The sequence below is a fragment of the Oncorhynchus tshawytscha genome, linkage group LG10 (assembly GCF_018296145.1).
Source record: "Oncorhynchus tshawytscha isolate Ot180627B linkage group LG10, Otsh_v2.0, whole genome shotgun sequence".
NCBI lineage: Eukaryota > Metazoa > Chordata > Actinopteri > Salmoniformes > Salmonidae > Oncorhynchus > Oncorhynchus tshawytscha.
The window spans coordinates 50,068,871-50,088,453 of NC_056438.1; the positions used below are offsets into that span (position 1 = coordinate 50,068,871).

A 19,583-nucleotide genomic window follows, 5' to 3' on the forward strand; every position below is an offset into this window, starting at 1 on the left:
CTAACCAAGGTTGCCAGGTGCATGGTGTTTTCTCCGACACATTGGTGCGGCTGGCTTCCGGGTTGGATGCGCGCTGTGTTAAGAAGCAGTGCGGCTTGGTTGGGCCTGTGTTAAGAAGCAGTGCGGCTTGGTTGGGTTGTGTATCGGAGGACGGGTTGTGTAACCTTCGTCTCTCCCGAGCCCATACGGGAGTTGTAGCGATGAGACAAGATAGTAGCTACTAAAAACAATTGGATACCACGAAATTGGGGAGAAAAAGGCGTCAAATTCAAAAAAGAAAAAAACCTCATGAAAAAGGGATTCATTCCTACTAAAATGTAGGATGAATCCACTCAATTATTCACATTTCCTGTGGCTGCTGGATTATTTTCCTGCTGTGAGGAAGATTCACCCATTTTGAATGTTATATCGTATTTGTGCATCTCTGAGCAATGTTCTATCGATTCCTGGGGTCATTTAATGTTTTTCATGTGTATCTGAACTCACACAGGCAGAAATACAGCCGGTATGACATAGCCTTGTATCATAGACTGGATTAGGGGAAAGGTAACATGCTTAGTTGCAAAGTAGCGAAAAAGTAGTAAGTAGTTGAAAAGGTGCTAAAATGTAAACGTAAATCCGAAACACTCAAATTAGTACGATATGTTACGTTTGGTGTGGTTACATAAGACAGATGGTTACTTAAGTCAAAAACTCGAGTGGGTGGCTGGTTGGCATATAACGTGAACGTCTAGCAACCCAAAGGTTGCGGATTCAAATTCCGTCACTGACAAATTTAGCATTTTAGCACCTTTTCAACTACTTACTACTTTTTTGCTACTTTGCAACTAAGCATGTTACCTTTCCCCTAAGCCTAACCCTTTCCAGCACCTGCAGATCGACGTCTTAAGTTCGTAACAGCGCTAAGCTAAACACCACAGACTGAATCAGAAAAATAGGAGAAATGTGAACCTCTGTTAAATGACAAATTTCTCGAGGTCGGGATTATCGCAAAAAGACAATCAATGGTTTATTTGAGCGAGAATATAACATCATGCGTTATGACATTGGCCAATCCTGACATCTGACGATAGACATTTTCACGATCTAAAAGTCATCTTTCTATGAATTATTATCACAATGCTCAATCTGGTCTCAAAGCATTCGTATTCATATTAGTCTGTACGTAAATCTGAGATTCTCCATTTAGTGTGATATGTTACGTTTCGTATGGTATGTATTCATTTCTTTGCTAACATGCTAAGTAGTTGAAAAGTTGGTAGTTAGCTAAAATGCTAAAGTTGTCAGTGATAAGATTCAAACTCGCAACTTTTGGGTTGCTAGACATTCGCGTTGTAATACGACCAACCAGCCTACTTTATTTTTGTTGCCTTAAATAACCATCTGTCTTGTGTAACCATACCAAACGTAACATATCATATCCATTTGAGTTTCTCGGATTTACATTTACTATGTTGTTGTTTTGTCGCACTGCTTGGCTTTATCTTGGCCAGGTCGCAGTTGTAAATGAGAACTTGTTCTCAACTGGCCTACCTGGTTAAATAAAGGTGAAATAAAAAAATAAATGTTACGTCTAGTCTATAAGACCAGGTTTGCAGGTTGAATATGTTGAGATTGTAAACTCCTAAATTGATAGTGCAGTTTGTTAAGGAGATTTTACAGTTAACTACTATAGCTACTTCACATGCTGATATTGTCTTTGGTATTATTGTTTGCTACCTTTGCTAGCTATTGCATTGTGGGTTTTGCAGTCTACTTAAGACTCCAGCCACCCAAAGCCATAGAATGTTCTCTCTGCTTCCGCATGGCAACCGGTACCGTACCAACAACTCTGACACCAACTGGCTCCTGAACAGCTTCTATCCCCAAGCCATAACACTGCTACATAGCTAACAAAATGGCTACACAGACTATGTGCATTTACCCTTCTGTTTTATTTGTTGTTTTTTTTCCTCTGACTCTATGCACACTCTACATACTCACTCACACTGAAACACCAACACACACTCAAACAAACACACAATTTGTTCACATTAACATAACACCCACACACATTCATGTTGACTCTAAACACACACACACACATTCATGTTGACTCTAAACACACACACACACACACAAGCTGCTGCTTCTCTGTTTATCATATATTCTGATGTCTAGTCACATTACCCCTATACAGTCGGGTCCATAAGTACTTGAACAGTGACACAATTTGCATCATTTTGGCTCTGTACGCCACCACAATAGATTTGAAACAGAACAATCAAGATGTGCTTTAAGTGTAGACTTTCATCTTTAATTTAAGGGTTTTGTCAAAATTATTGTATGAACGTGCAGGAATTACAACCATTTTTATACAAAGCCCCCCAGTTCTAAGGGCTCAAAAGTAATTGGACAAACTAACAATCATAAATTAAATTGTGAGTTTTAATACTTGGTTGCAAATCCTTTCCACTCAATGACTGCCTGAAGTCTTGAACCCATAGACATCACCAGATGCTGGGTTTCTTCCCCGGTGATGCTCTGCCAGGCCTTTACTGCAGCTGTCTTCAGTTCCTGCTTGTTCTTGGGGTGTTTTGCCTTCAGCAAGTGAAATGCTCAATTGGATTCAGGTAAGGTGATTTACTTGGCCATTGCAGAACATTCCACTTATTTGCCTTAAAAAAGTATTGGGTTGTTTTCTCAGTACGCTTCAGGGCATTGTCCATCTGCACTGTGAAGCGCCGTCCAATGAGTTCATGCATTTGGCTGAATCTGAGCAGATCATAATATAGCCCTAAACACTTCAGAATTCACTGTACATGCTTTTTTAGATGTTTTTCTTTTGCCAAACTCTAATCTGGTCTTCCTGTTTTTGAGTCTTACTAATGGTTTATATCTTGTGGTAAACCCTCTGTATTTACTCTGGTGAAGTCTTCTCTTGATTGTTGACCTTTGACACAGATACGCCTGCCTCCTGGAGGGTGTTCCTGATCTGGAGGAGGAGGCTTGCAAGCCGGAGAACACCATCCCACCCGCGAAGCACGGGGGTGGCAGCATCACGTTGTGGGAGTGCTTTGCTGCAGGAGGGACTGGTGCACTTCACAAAATAGATGGCATCATGAGCAACATCTCAAGACATCAGTCAGGAAGTTAAAACTTGGTCGCAAATGGGTCTTACAAATGGACAATGACCCCAAGCATACTTCCAAAGTTATGGCAAAATGGCTTAAGGACAACAAAATCAAGGTGTTGGAGTGACCATCACAAAGCCCTGACCTCAATCCTTTCGAAAATTTGGGGGCAGAACTGAAAAAGCGTGTGCGAGCAAGGAGGCCTACAAACCTGACTCAGTTACACCAGCTCTGTCAGGAGGAATGGGCCAAAATTCACCCAACTTATTGTGGGAAAGAAATAAATCATTCTCTCTACTGTTATTCTGACATTTTCCCATGCATAAAACAAAGTGGTGATCCTAACTGACCTAAGACATGGAATTTTTACTAGGATTAAATGTCAGGAATTGTGAAAAACTGAGTTTAAATGTATTTGGCTAAGGAGTATGTAAACTTCCAACTTCAACTGTAGCTTACTTACTTTTGCATGTTCTTATTAACATTTCTTGTGTGTTTTTGTTCTACTTAATTTTTTTAATAACAAAAAATATAGTACTACTGATATTGATTACTACTGCATTGTTGGGATAGAGCAAGCAAGAAAGGCCTTTCACTGTACTTGTGTATGTGATAAAAACTTGACTTGAAAAACAAAACGTGTTGTTCTCATAGTGTTACTTAACACTGTAAATTATAGGAATTTGTGGTTTTGGGTGTATTTTTCCTTTAAAGGCATGCTCCAGAACTTTGGAGATTATTAGGTATTTTTTCAACATCCCTCTTTGGGCTGGATGTATCATGTGTAATTCATACATGAATAATGTATTAGTAGAATTACTGTCTTACCTCGATTAGCCACGAAATCCCTAGTTTGAAAGCTCTGCTGCGCCATTTTCCCTACATTTTCCTCCACGTGGGCCAGCCCCCTAGCAATTCGAGTTCTAGCCAATGATAACTCAGTAAAACCAAAGTCAATATCAGCATGTGAAATAGCTACAGTTGTTAACTGTAAAAATCGCTTTAAACTGCACTAATCAAACTGCACTATACAAACTGCACTATAGTATATGTTTTTGTAAGGTAAAGTAATATTAGTATCATTGTGGCAACGAAGGGACATTCATTAAATACAGAAAAGGCACAGCAAACTGTGTCAGCAGAACACAGAGTGTCTTGAGGGACAGTCTTTACATTCTCTAAATACTGAACCAGTAGAATTCCAGACGTTTGCCAGTTTACAGAAAAGGAGAATACATTGAGACCAATGAAGTCTCTTTTAGCTGACCTAACTATTTCATTCAAGTTTCTTTCAAGTGCTCTATACGTCTGTCTTTGTCTTACTCCACAGACATATCAGCCCATAGCCTCTCAAAGGCCATGTGCCAAACAAAACCCTATTCCCTTTAAAGTGCACTACTTTTGACCAGAGCCCTATGGGCCCCAAAAGTAGTGCACTAGGGGATAGGGTCCCATTTGGGACAGGACCTCTGAGAGGCTATGGGCAGGTATGCAAAATATATATATAGATAAAGTTAGGTCAGTGAAAAGAGGCTCCATTGGACTCAATGTATTCTCCTTTCTCTATGAATTGGCAAAGTCTGGTATTGTACGGGTTCCGTATCTAGAGCGTTCGTAGACTGTGTCCCTCTAGACACCCAACGTGCTCTACTGACACAGTCGCTGGACATCTTCTCTACTTAGCCAATGGCCCTTCACTGCCACAAGGACATAAATATGACTTTATCCTTCAATAAACGTGTACTACTGATTTGAAATCCAAACATGGTCTTATCTTTGTGAGAGATGGGAAGAGGAATATTGACGTGGGGAGGGAGAGATGGACAAGTGAGAGAGAAAGATGGAGGAAGAGGGGGAAAAGGAAAGAGATAAGAGGGAGAGGCATGATAAATCAAGAGAGAGACAGAACCGCAGTTAACAGCAGGCGGAGAGGGATATATTATTGTTTACTTCACTGTTGTTTATTATCTACTTCACTTGGCAATGAAAACATATGTTTCCCATGCCAATAAAGCCCTTTGAATTGAATTGAGAGCGAGAGCAAGAGCGACAGCGGGAGGGAGGGAGAGAGAGAGAGAACAGCTGACAGACAGAGAGTGATGGGGCAGGTCACAGGGGGACATTGAGGTCCCCAAGGGAACAGTGGGTAAGCAGGGGCACAACTGTGTTCATGGCAACGTGATAGGCCCCGTTGACAACCGCCAGCCAGGGCACCTGCTGACTGGCACCTCACTTGCCCATACGCACGGGCGTGCAGACACACTCAGGCGAGCATGCACACACACACACACACACGTATGCACACAAACACATTGAGTTGGAATACGCGCACACAGGCACACATACATGTCATTTTCTAGGTCCGACAGTGCAGTAACATTGATTACATTGTTTACGACTACACTAGTGTAATAGGACACCTCGTGGCAGAGCCATAGCACTACAGGTTATGGTTGTCAGTCAACCACTGAACATGTGTGTGTCAACCATGCAACGCTTCTAGATAAACGACCATCAACTGAACTGTGTCTGGACATTACTTTATTATTCATGCATATGGAGTATTACCATGGCGACGAGGATTAAAAACGAGATGGATTACAAGCAAGAAAAGTAAAGGATTTTCACTCGTGATTAGCAAGCTAGGCTAGCACGCTAACGCTTGCAAGCTGGTAGCTAGCTAAAAGGACATTGAAATGGCGCCAGCAATCGCACAGTTTGAAACTGAAAGTGACCCTAGTTCCGTCGGGACACGTTGGAATAAATGGGTGCAGATATTCGAACTTTACACCATAGCGGCAATGCTAGGCTGAAAGCACTGCTGTTGCACTTAAAAAAGAGAACGAGCGCATGACATTTGCGACACGTTCGCGGTAGAGGCAGATAAGTATGCAGACATAAAACTGAAAAAGAACGTTCAGTATCAATATAGTAAGTAAAGCCACTCGGCAGCAGGGCAAGAAGTCCAATAATGGACTAAAGGAACCTAACGTTAATCCTTATAGTCTAAGGACCTTACATGTTCTGTTTGGCTCTAGAAGCCAAAACAGCCAAAAACTCCATATAAAAGTGAATCGATTCTCAATTGCGGTATGGTTCTGGAAACATAAATCTTCCTACTTTCACATTTTCGTAAACACTCTTATCCAGAGCGACTTACAATAGTGATTGCATACATTTTCATGCGTTTTCGTATTGGTCCCCAGTGGGAATTGAACCCCCAACCTTGATGTTGCAAGCACCATACTGTTGCAAGCACCTACCAACTGAGCAACATGATGGGACCCATCATGTCAAAATATTTTCACAAGTGCAAAATTGAGTTCATGTTAACTGGCTAGGTCGCAGTTGGAAATGAGAACTTTATTTCACTTTAAAAGGTGAAATAAAAATAAATCAAATATAACTGGTTTTAAAACAATTGCAGCCAACAATATTTTTCAGTAGCAGCACGTTTGAGGCATCCATCTTCCGTTTACACACACACAGGTGTTAGGAGACACAGATAGCTAATTAGCACAGGTCGTCGATTCTGTCTTCCATCTGTTTTCCGTAAACACGCGCTGTAACATGGAGATATTGTCGTGTGGGAACACTAACCCTATAAAGGTGTATCAATTTAACCTTTTGTTATTTGAAAATAATTTCTCGCTGGTATGAAAGATCGGGTTCTTCCAAAACCGTACTGCAAGGAATGCATGTTAATGTTCAGACCGAGCGTCGGGGCTCTTAACAAACCTCCTCCTTACATAAGACGACTTCGTCCAATGACTCTTATGTGTATTGTAATGGAACGGTGAGTCAGGATCAAGAAGTAGGCGAGAGCCTAGATACTTACCACACCAGACTTTGCATGTTAGCAAATAACTTTGAGTTTGCAGACATTGACATGGAGATGAAAGAACAATTGATTCAGAGCTGTACCTCGTCCAGGCGGCGCTGTCGTGGTTCCTCCTGGCACCACCCAAGAGACTTTTACTGGACTCAGGTGTGTCTTATTATTTCATGATTGTGTCCCTGTTAAAAAAGAGGTGTGTTTTCTGTGGTCCTTTGCATAAGCTTAAATTGTTTACTGGGCACGTTTGCGTCCTGAGTGAGTTTGAGACATAGTGTTTGTTGTTTTTCAAGTGCACTGTGATCCTGCGACTACCGTTTCTCAGTAAAGTGGTATGTTTATCCTTAACCACTGATTCCTTGTCTGGTCTCTTCTCTGCACCTGGGTCCAACCTCACCACGTCACATGCACAGAAGAGCCCTGAGAGAGCCTGACATGACTGTAACCGCCCCTCTCGGTCACAGGAGATCGCTGGAACTATCTGAAATCCAGGCAACAGGCAAAGAACAGGGCTCAGCTGCTGTAGTCAATACGGTGCATCAGAGGCACACAACAAGTGCACAGAAAGGTTTAGATCAAACAACCAATAGAGGCAAATACACACATACTGGAGACTGTCCGGCAAGAGGAAAAGTGTGCAAAGCTTGTGGGAAACAAAATCACTTTGCAAAGCAGTGTCGATCAAAACCAAAACAGGAGCAGCACACAGACACAATGCTAAACAACACAGATCCCGCCAGAAAGTTAACCATGTAAGTGCAACACACAGTGAAAATGCGAGGCGAGATTCATCAAGCAGTGAGTAGTGACAAGTGTTAGACAACCTCAGACACACATTCAGCTAAATGGTGACAGAGTAGTAGTTCTGATGGGGCTGCAGTGAACATGACCAGAGGTAGTTTTCAATACACTTAAGCCACGGCTGCAGCTCAGTCCAGCCAAAATCAAGATCTTTTGATACGCCTCCACAAACCCACTGCACTCACATGAAATGTAGAGGCAAGAGACAAGACCACCCGAGCACATTCTATGTCATTCAAGTCGATGGCTACTCCCGGCTAATCTACCACAAAACTAAGGAGCTAAGCCTAATCAAGATAAATCAACTCCGTCTTTCTCACCAGTCCAGCGCACAGCGGCAGATGAACTTGTGGACAACCGTCCAGAATGTACAATGAAATTGGAGTGGTGAAAGATTCCCAAGTGAAACTACACACAGACACCGAAGTCCAGCACACGAGGCATCCACACAGGCACGTGCCCTTCCACATCCGAAAGAAAAGTTGAAGACGAGCTATAAGCACTGGAGACGTTGAGTTGGTCCCACTGGGCGCAGACATCAGTTCAATTTCTAGTCTTCATTTACATTTGATTGAGTTGTCAACTAATGTGAATTCAATGTAAAAATCAACAAAACATTTCACCATGTCATTGGATTTAGGAATTTGCTTATGTTGATGACTATTTTCCAATCCAATCAGTGTTCCACGTTTATTACATGGAAACAACGTTGATTCAATCAGTTTTTTCCCAGTGGAGTGGGAGGCCCTAAACCCTGGGTCTCCCCCATCGTGACACCCTCAAAGCCCATGGACCCAGAGTCTGGGCAGACAAGCACGAAGCCAATACAGCCATTCCATGTGAATGTCACATAACACCATGGACAACGCCATCCACAAACTCAACCGAACCACAGTGTTTTCCAAGCTGGATCTAAAAGCTGGATATCACCAACTTGAACGACACCCGACAGCAGATATTCCCCACGTTCACCACTCATCTCGGCCTGAGGAGGTATAAACCGGTGAACTTTGGTATCTCTATAGCTGCAGAGGTGTTCCAGAATGCTGTCAAAACACTCCAAGGCATTGCAGGTGTGAAAAACATCAACATCATTGTGTATGTAGCCACACAAGCTGACCACAATAACAGCCTGAGAGTAGTGTTCCAAAGTTCTCGTTTTCATCTTCTCTGCTGGCGGTATCTCAGCTGACCCGAAAAAAGTCACTGCCATTCCCCAGGCCTGCAATCCCCAAAATGCAAGTCAAATAATGAGTCTTCTCCGGCATGGCCAACTACTGCTCAGGTTTCATCCAGGATTATGCCACCCTCACTGTGCCACTACGGTAGCTCACAAAGAAGGATGTTCCCATGGCAGTGGGGGTGAGAAACAGGAAACAGCTCTGTAAAAACTAAGACAGCACAACCAGTGACACCACCATGTCATACATGGATTCATAAAAGGAAACAGAGCTCATTGTGGACGACAGTGGAGGCTGTTGAGGGGAGGACGGCTCATAATAAATGGCTGCACCGGAGCAAATTGAATGGCATCAAACACATGGCAAACACTACAGCATATAATGACATTCTAGATGATTCTCTGCTTCCAACTTTGTGGCAACAGTTTCGGGAAGGCCCTTTCCTGTTTCAGCATGACAATTCCCCTGTGCACAAAGTGAGGTCCATACAGAAATGGTTTGTCGAGATCGGCGTGGAAAAGTTGACTGGCCTGCACAGAGCTCTGACCTCAGCCCCATTGAACACCTTTGGGATGAATTGGAACACCGACTGTGAGCCAGGCCTAATCGCCAAACATCAGTGCCCGAATGCTCTTGTGGCTGAATGGAAGCAATGTTCCAACATTTAGAGGAAAGCCTTCCCAGAAGAGTGGAGACTATCATAGCAGCAAAGAGGGGACCAGCTCCATATTAATACCCATGTTTTTCGAATGAGATGTTCGACTAGCAGGTGTCCACATACTTTTGGCCATGCAGTGTACCTCCTTGTCTGACTTGTCTTACGGACTAAAAACAGACTGTTCAGAATCACAACAGAGACAGTTGTCCTAAATGCTTTGTTTGCATTTGTGAACTGTTCCATTATAATCATTACATGCAGAAAGTAACAGTCAAGTTGAAATGTGTTTGTTTGAATACACAGAAATGTTTTTATTGATTCAATGGAACCCAGGACTCCCTGGAAAACAGTGGTAAATTGTTACTGAGTGGACTATCCTATCTACAAATATCATACCCCAACAAATGCTAACCCTGTTATTGTAATTGTGAGAGGTAAGCATGTCTTCGGGGTATGATATTTGTGCGTCTAACTTTCTCACTGATCATTATTCACGTGATTCATTCAGGACTATCCGTAATCATGGTAGTGTTTAGAAACATTTTCTATTCTTATTTACCATAAAAGTGACTCCAAAATTACACAAAGCATTATTTACCATTATACACTGGGTGGTTCAAGCCCTGAATGCTGATTGGCTGACAGCCATGGTATATTAGACTGTATACCACAGGTATTGACAAAACATGTATTTTTACTGCTCTAATTACATTGGTAACCAGTTTATAATAGCAATAAGGCACCTCAGGGGTTTGTGGTATATGGCCAATATACCACGGCTAAGGGCTGTGTCCAGGCACTCCGCGGTGCGTAGTGCCTAAGAATATCCTTTAGCCATTGTCACGCCCTGACTTTAGAGAGCCTGTTTATTTCTCTAATCGGTTAGGTCAGGGTGTGATTTGGGTGGGCATTCTAGTTTTCTATTTCTTTGTTGGCCGGGTATGGTTCCCAATCAGAGGCAGCTGTCTATCGTTGTCTCTGATTGGTAATCATATTTAGGCATCCTGTTTTCCACCTGAGTTTGTGGGATCTTGTTTTTGCACAGTTGCTGTATAGCCCAGCAGAACTTTACGTTTGTTGATCTTTTGTTGTTTTTGGGTGTTCATCTCAAATAAATAAAGTAGTATACTTTCCACGCTGCGCTTTGGTCTCATTCCGACGACGGACATAACAGTCATGGTATATTGGCCATACACTACAAACCCCTCATGCTTTATTGCTTAATTATACAACGGGTGGGTCTGATCCTGAATGCTGATTGGTTAAAACCGCACTCCGGCCTCCTCGGGTGGCGCAGTGGTTAAGGGTGGTTAATTGGCCTAGCGTCGTCCGGGTTAGGGAGGGCTTAGCCGGTAGGGATGTCCTTGTCTCATCGCGCACCAGCGACTCCTGTGGCGGGCCGGGCGCAGTGCGCGCTAACCAAGGTTGCCAGGTGCACGGTGTTTCCTCTGACACATTGGTGCGGCTGGCTTCCGGGTTGGATGCGCGCTGTGTTAAGAAGCAGTGCGGCTTGGTTGGGTTGTGTATCGGAGGACGCGTGACTTTCAACCTTCGTCTCTCCCGAGCCCGTACGGGAGTTGTAGCGATGAGACAAGATAGTAGCTACTAAAACAATTGGATACCACGAAATTGGGGAGAAAAAGGGGTAAAATATAAAAAATAATACATGTAAAAAACACACTCCAGCCGGTGTCTATTCCACAAGGTTCCCACCGGATAAATCTATGACGTGCCTCTGTTCCATCTGACTGTGCAACCCACTGTCCCATCAACCCAGCCAAGCAATTTATAAACTTGATCTCTACTATAAAAAGCATCTAGACATTCTCACATTTCTTTTAGACTATCATTTAGTTTTCAACAGCATAGATTTGTATAAACCTTACTGTATACCTCTCTGACATTTGCAACATTGTTTCAATATTCAAAATTCGACCTCCAGCTGTCCATTGTAATGAACGTGTCGGGATGAGACCGACAGGCAGGCAACGTTTCTCAGCCAGTCGGAATCATGGATCAGCTGGCATCATTTTATAGATAAATACAAAGAAATGTCAATTGAAAAAGGTAAAACAAAATGAAGTGCAGTTAGTTTGCAATCTTTCCAGCTTCAGTTTGAAGTGATTGTGTTATCTGTGTTGTTGGCTAGCTCCTCTGAACAACAGTTTCCTGACAAGAGAGCACATTTTCTATGCCAGGTGAAATCGCACCTCATTAGCTCATTGTTATGTATGTTTCCAAATAAATTTCACTAGAAAACAGCTTAAACAAATGCAGCTACTTTGCTGTTATTCTGGCTGCAATTTTTGATGTGACTAAGTTAGCCGTAGTTGGCTAGCTAGCAAGTAAGGGATAAAAACGTCGCCAGCCAGTATGTCAATGGAACATTTAGAACGAACGACTGTGTCGCGTCCATAGATACAGAACAAAAAGACTGAACGACTGGGTCGTGTCCCTGGCAACCAAACCAATAGAACGAAGAACCAGCCGGCTTGGGTAGCAACCCTAGATTTGTGTTGGGACTATATCTTGTGGCAGGATGAATTAGAATGAAGAAATTGTCGCGGTCGTTGTATGGAGGAGACCAAGGCGCAGCGTAGTAAGCGTACATATACATAACTCTTTAATGAAAAAGAGAACACTGAACAAAACTATACAAAACAACAAAACGAACTGCTGGAGGCCGGACTGGGGACCGTCGTTGGAAACCCCGGACTGTGGCCCGTCGTTTGAGGTTCCGGACTGTGGCCCGTCGTTGGAGGTTCCGGACTGTGGCCCGTCGTTGGAGGTTCCGGACTGTGGCCCGTCGTTGGAGGTTCCGGACTGTGGCCCGTCGTTGGAGGTTCCGGACTGTGGCCCGTCGTTGGAGGTTCCGGACTGTGGCCCGTGTTGGAGGTTCCGGTCTGTGGCCCGTCGTTGGAGGTTCCGGTCTGTGGCCCGTCGCCGGACGCTCTGGACTGGGTACTGTCGCCGGACGCTCTGGACTGGGTACTGTCGCAGGACGCTCTGGACTAAGTACTGTCGCAGGACGCTCTGGACTGGGTACTGTTGGTACCGGGCTGGGGGGACACACCTCAGGGCGAGTGCGAGGAGCAGGAACAGGGCGTACTGGACTGCCGAGGCGCACTATAGGTCTGGTGTGTGGTGTCTTCACTTGGGGTACAGTGCTGGGGACATGCACCTCAGGGCGTGTGCGAGGAGCAGGAACAGGGCGTACTGGACCCTGGAGGCGCACTGGAGGCCTGGTGCGTGGTGCCGGAACTGGTGGTACCGGACTCGTGACACGCACCTCAGGGCGAGTGCGGGGAGGAGGAACAGGGCGTACTGGACCGTGGAGATGCATTGGAGATCCAGAACATAGAGCTGGCTCAATACGTCCTGGCTGGATGCCCATTCTAGCCAGGCAAATGCGAGGAGCTGGAATAGAGCGCACCGGGCTAGAATAGCGCACTGGAGACACCTCACCAATCTCTGCATAACACGGTGCCTGACCAGTTACACGCTCCCCACGGTAAGCACGAGGAGTTGGCTCAGGTCTCCTACCTGACTCAGCCAATCTCCTCGTGTGCCCCCCACCCAAAAAATCTTGTGGCTGCCTCTCGGGCGTCCGTGCTAGCCGTGTACCTTCATATCTTCGCTGTTCCTCTATTCTCCTGTATTTCTCCTCGTAGTATCGCCGTTCCACTTTCACTGCCTCTAACTCCTCCTTAGGACGGCGATACTCACCCGGCTGTGTCCAGGGTCCTGCTCCATCTAATATCTCCTCCCAGGTCCATTTTCCCATTAAGCACTGTTCCTTCTTTTCACGCTGCTTGGTCCTGGTTTGGTGGGTTATTCTGTCACGGTCGTTGTATGGCGGAGACCAATTCGCAGCGTGGTAAGTGCACATAACTCTAATAATGAAAGAGAGAACACTGAACAAAACTATACAAAACAACAAAACAAACTGTGAAGCTATATGGCTAGTTCAGAACAGGCAACTAAACATAGAATATAACCCACAAAACCAACATGGAAAATGGTAACCTAAATAGGATCCCCAATCAGAGACAACGACAAACAGCTGCCTCTGATTGGGAACCAATTCAGGCCACCATAGACCTATATATACCTAGACAAACCAAAACCCCAAAGATGTACAAAAATCCCTAGACAAGACAAAAACACACATACCACCCTCGTCACACCCTGACCTAACCAAAATAAAAAATAAAACAAAGATAACTAAGGTCAGGGCGTGACAGAAATTAATCAAAATAAAGTTTTTAATGAAAATATGTCAATCATGATTTGAATATGTTGGTAACTCGTTATATAAAATTGATAATGCCCTCGAAAGCGATGTTTGGAGGATATATTGGCACGGTTTGCTGGCGCTCAATGAATTTATCCTCCAAACACTGAGTTCTCATGCATTATCACTTAATTCAGTTATCCCCATTGAGAATGTGTCCATGCCTCGATCTAGTTTAGGCAAAACTAAACATTCCTATCATTATTGAAAAAGATTGTGATATCTCACATCACAAAATAGGGTTACTTAATGTTAGATCCCTCACTTCCAAGGCAGTCATAGTCAATGAACTGATCACTGATCATAGTCTTGATGTGATTGGTCTGACTGAAACATGGCTCAAGCCTGATACATTTACTGTGTTAAAGGAGGCATCTCCTCCTGGTTACACTAGTGTCCATATCTCCTATGCAAAGGCAGAGGTGTTGCTAGCATTTCCGACAGTGTTTTCATATTTTGAGCTTCTAGTCATAATCTATGTAGCCTACTCAATCACTTTTTAAAGCTACTGTTTTATAGTCCTCCTGGGCCATATACAGCATTCATCACTGAGTTCCTTGAATTCCTATCGGACCTTGTAGTCATGGCAGATAATATTCCAATTTTTGGTGACTTTACATGGAAAAGTCCACAGACCCACTCCAAAAGACTTACAGAGGCATCATTGATTCATGGGTTTTGTCTAACATGTCTCCGGACCTACTCACTGCCACAGTCATACTCTGGACCTAGTTTTGTTAATTAGCTCCCTGGTATGCAGAAAATACCCGAGCCCTGAAGCAAGCCAAAATGGAAGTATTCTGACTAGCTTGGAAAGACAGTACCGTGCAATACTGAAGAGCCCTCATTGCTGCTTGATCATCCTATTTTTAAAACCTAATTGAGGAGAATGAGAACAATCCAAAATGTATTTTTGATACAAAACTAACTAAAAAACAGCATTCCCCAAGAGAGGATGGCTTTCACTTCAGCAGTGATGAATTCATAAACTTCTTTGATGAATAGATCCTGATCACTAGAAAGCAAATTACGGACTCCTTTTTAAATCTGCGTGCTTCTCCAAAGCTCAGTTGTCCTGATTCTGCACAGAACTGCCAGGACCGAAGATCAATGGAGACATTCAAGAACTGGTGTCCTGTGTTCAGTTAAGTAGGGTTCCTCTAATTCTCTCTCTCTCCTCCTGGAGGACCTGAGCCCTAGGACCATGCCTCAGGACTACCTGGCCTGAAGACTCCTGGCTGTCCCCAGTCCACCTGGTTGTGCTGCTGCTCCAGTTTCAACTGTTCTACCTGCGGCTATGGAATCCTGACCCGTTCACCGGACATGCTACCTTGTCCCGGACCTGCTGTTTTCGACTCTCTCTCTCTCTCGACCTCTGAATGCTCGGCTATGAAAAGGCAACTGGCGTTTACTCCTGAAGTACTGACCTGTTGCATCCTATATAACCACTAGGAGTATTATTTGACCCTGCAGATCATCTATGAACATTTGAACATCTTGAAGAACAATCTGGTCATGTATTCTTATAAATCTCCACCCGATACAGCCAGAAGAGGACTAGCCACCACTCAGAGCCTGGTTCCTCTCTCGGTTTCTTTATCGGTTCCTGCCTTTCTGGGGAGTTTTTTTCTAGCTATCGTGCTTCTATATCTGCAGTGGTTGCTGTTTGGGGTTTTAGGCTGGGTTTCTGTATAGCACTTTGTGACATCTGCTAATGTACAACACATTTGTCACTGTTCCAATACTTTTGGAGCTCACTGTATATTCTCATTGTTATCTTGATAGGCGAGTCCCCTACAAGACAGAATTTTGAATAAAATTCCATTTCAACTTACTCGTTTGGTTGGATGGGGGAATTTGTCTTTGCGCAGGTTGAATTTTCAGACAAAATGTTTAGTGTGCAGGTCCGGGATCAAGGGGTAACATTCTCCTCTCTCGACACACATGTGTTCCCGACGGAGACCGGGGTCTCATCCCTGCGTTGAACCCTCCCATTTGATCTCCCCTAATCATGTATATGGCCTTGTAATTCACATTTTTTTCTGAATTTAATAAAAAAAATATATGGGATCCACAAGGTTCACTGGAAATGATTGTTGTACAGACCTTTCCACAATAGAGGTTGGTCCCAGTGCAGGACGACATTTTTGACTAAATGTTCACAGGAAAGTATTGTCATACAGACTATTCCACGATATCCCATTGACTAGTGGCACCACTGCTAGTGGTACCTATGTCATCTCAGGAAGACTTTCTGGCTAACAGATACACACACAAACACACACAAACACACACTAGTTTGGCACGTGGCCCTCTGCCCGGTGCTTGCATGGGCGACTTGGCCCGTCCTTATATCCACAGCAGCGTGACAGACGTCTTCTTCTCAATCCAAAACGCACACCGTCTGCCAGATGCACATTTTTATCCCCACGTAATGAATTGCTTATTCTGTTCGTAATACGAATCGTACAAAAATACATGATATAGTGACACGTGGGCCAAAGCAATCAAAACAAATCCCCCAGCGCAAGCATAGGCCACAACAATCACGAGCAACCAGTGACCGACATGGGAAAAGCCCATTTCATGAGAGGCACTGGCGCATCTCAAAGGAATTCTGGAAGAACCCCTGAAACAGGATAAATAAATACCGGAAACCACAACCTGTCATCTGGGCTCTTTCCCCCACAACCCCAGGTTGTAAAAAAGAACGATTTCAACACACGGCCTATGGAAGTTAATGCACGCAGACCGTCACAATAAAAGGCAGTAGAATTACAGGTACAACATAGAACACAGTAGACGGCCAATGGTGGCGAGCGCGAGGAGTCAGTCACGCTGGATTAAGTGTTAGCGTAGCATGTTAGCGCTCTCTCCATTTTAGCTAAGCCGCTTTCGCTCTCTAGAGCTAACCGTCACGATGAGCAGCTCGGCCTTTTTGACGGAGTGTGTAGGCAGGGCTCTCAAACCGTGGCTCTGGATGTGGAGTAGAACAGAGGCAGACACACATCCTCCTACTCCTCCGGTGGGGAGGATGGCTGGGCTCTGCTCTCCTCGAGTTATGCAACATGTACCAGAACGTGGCAAGATCTCGCCGGTACTTAAGAGTCTTATTGAAGAGAGGCCGAGTTGTGTCCTTTTATTTTACAGACCCGTGAAATTTCACCCTTTGTTATGCTTTTTTGCATCTCGGGCCTCATTGGGTTATTCCTCCTCAAGGTTTGAGTGCCAGTACCCTTTTAACTTTATTGATACGTTTTATACTAAGCGCCAGCCACCATTCATTCTAGCCTGAACGGAAACCAGGCTTCCTAGTACAAATATAAACACACATATACTGTCACTGTATATTCTCTCTCTTTCTCTCTCTCTCTCTCTCTCTTAGACTGAGAATAAATACATTGGTCACTGAACACAATAGGTAATTGCTTCTTCTGATTGCTATCTTATTAACAGAGGAAAAAGTCCCTAAACCAACCACTCTGGTTACATATCTTTTCAGTAAGCTCTTTCCCAGTCAGCTAGAGTATTTACGATAATGCTTTCACCTATCCAATCGTAATCGGCTCAGTAGCCACAAGGGCATGGTGTGTAGGAGACACGGAGAGAAAGCAGTTGGAACACAGCCATAAACTTCAGCCTACACAGTCACATGCATTCTAAATCACACCCACAAAGATAGTGATGCTACTTTATTTTTATTTCTCTTTCTACCTCTCTCTCTCTCTCTCACGCATGCACTCACACGCACATCCTCTCCTTGTTCCTGTCCCTCATCATGTTGTACTACTCTGGAGAGAAAAGCCAGGAGGTTGAAAGGCGTGATGCAGTAAAGATGAAGGTGACAGAGGAGCTATTAACATGCACAGCAGCAGCCCTCGTCATCACAGACACACTAAGTGACCATTCATTACCAGCAGAGGGGGCTGTTTTTTACATTGGCAGAAGAGCAGTGCGGTCACCCACGAGGCCATGGCACAGGATTGGTCATCGGTCATCATGCTGTGTCATAAGCGTCAACTTTACCCATCTCTCTCATTTAGAGGCTGATAGGATGCACCAGTAACATCAGAACCTCTCTTCAAATGTGTTCTGTGTTCAATAGGGCAGAGCGGTCAGGTCAGGTCAGGTTATGGTCTGGGTTATCTCTCGTGGAAAGACTGGGTGAACATATATGGTACCGCAGATCTGTCATGATATAGCGAGATGCGTGAGATCACGAGCAACATTAGTTTCGGTACTTGGGTTTTCCGTCACTGGTTATTTGGACAAATCACGAGTTCGCAGGTGTTATCCTCTTTCGAATTTAAGAAGGGGAGGGGACATTTGGCCCATAGAAATGCCCGTAACTTGCAAAGAGAGAGGGTGGAGCTCTTTGTTCTGGTTCCGATCCCCGTTCTCTCTCTTCTCTTAATTAAAACATATGGACCCAGAACTTTTTCGAGCATCTGACCAATTACGCAAGACTTTAGTTCTGGGTTAACTGAGATTGTGGTCAGTGAGGTGGTTAGTGCAGGGTAGGATGATGCTGTCAATTCAGTGGTTGTGGTGCAGTCATAGGAGCGGTCATAGGAGCACAGTACTCGCTCACTCTGATACTTGGCACTGTAGTCTTTCTGTGGTCATTACACAGGTCAGTAAATATGAGTGGTCATGTTACCGTCAGTCGGTCACTCACCATGACACTTAGCGCAAGGGTCTTTCTCATACTCCAGCAGCTCTGCCGACCGACTGCGAACACTGGTGACCCTCCGCAGCCCCCCGCCATCACGCAGGCGGGCCGCCTCCTCCTTGGCATACACACCGAGCTCCTGTGTGTAACGCCCATACATCTACATGAGAGGGGGGAGGGAGAGGGGCAGGAAGGGAAGAGAAAGAGAACATTAGATCATGTTTAAGTATTCGTTATGACCCTCAGTGTACACAACCAGCTTCTGAGTTCTGCTTAATATAATACATTAATCATACATGGGAGAGAGAGAGGAGGACAGAGGGATGAGAAGGGGGAGGGCAAGAGAGAATTAGGGAGGGAGAGATGGAAGGGGAAGGAAGGAGAAATAGTGGCTGCATTTCAATAGTCTTAAGGACTAGCTAAAAGGTGTCCCTCATATAGATTTTTGGTGAAAATTAAGGAGAGGGGACAAGAAGAGGAAGCATCTTCAGACTATTGAGATGGCCCCAAAGAGGTAGTGCAACCCATTGTTCAAGTACTCAAATGATCCCTTTGATAGGCACAAGCTCATGGTATTGCCCAATCCCTAGAGACTGATGAGCAGTCAAGAAAATGAGAATATTTGATCATTTTTCAGTGCCCAAGTCCTTTTGAAACGTATACATTAAACACAGTGGAGGCTGCTGAGGGGAGGACGGCTCATAATAATGGCTGAAACGGAATCAATGGAACGGCATCAAACACATGGAAACCATTTGTCTGATGTATTTTGATACCATTCCACTTATGCCGCTCCAGCCATTACCACGAGCCTGTTCGCCCCCAATTAAGGTGCCACCAACCTCCTGTGATTAAACACGGGAGAGAGAGATGGAGAGAAGAAGGGGGGGACAAGAAAAAGGTGAGAGAGAGAGAAAGAGAGAAAGTGAAGGAGACTAATAGAGGATGTATCTCAATAGTCAAAAATGGTGTCCTCCTTCCTCCGTTTGTGCTGAGAAGACTGGTGAAAGGACATTTTTGAATATTGGT

The 19,583-nt window shown here is 44.3% G+C and overlaps 1 protein-coding gene across 1 annotated transcript in view; it reads right to left on the reverse strand.

The window, feature by feature from the left end:
* The window catches only part of LOC112260408 (chloride channel protein 2), a 69,834-nt gene that overhangs the window by 25,501 nt on the left and 24,750 nt on the right, over positions 1-19,583 (reverse strand). Inside the window, exon 2 of the mRNA XM_024435481.2 lies at positions 18,561-18,714. Coding sequence (XP_024291249.1) covers positions 18,561-18,714 — 154 coding nt within the window. The remainder of the gene's footprint in view (positions 1-18,560; positions 18,715-19,583) is intronic.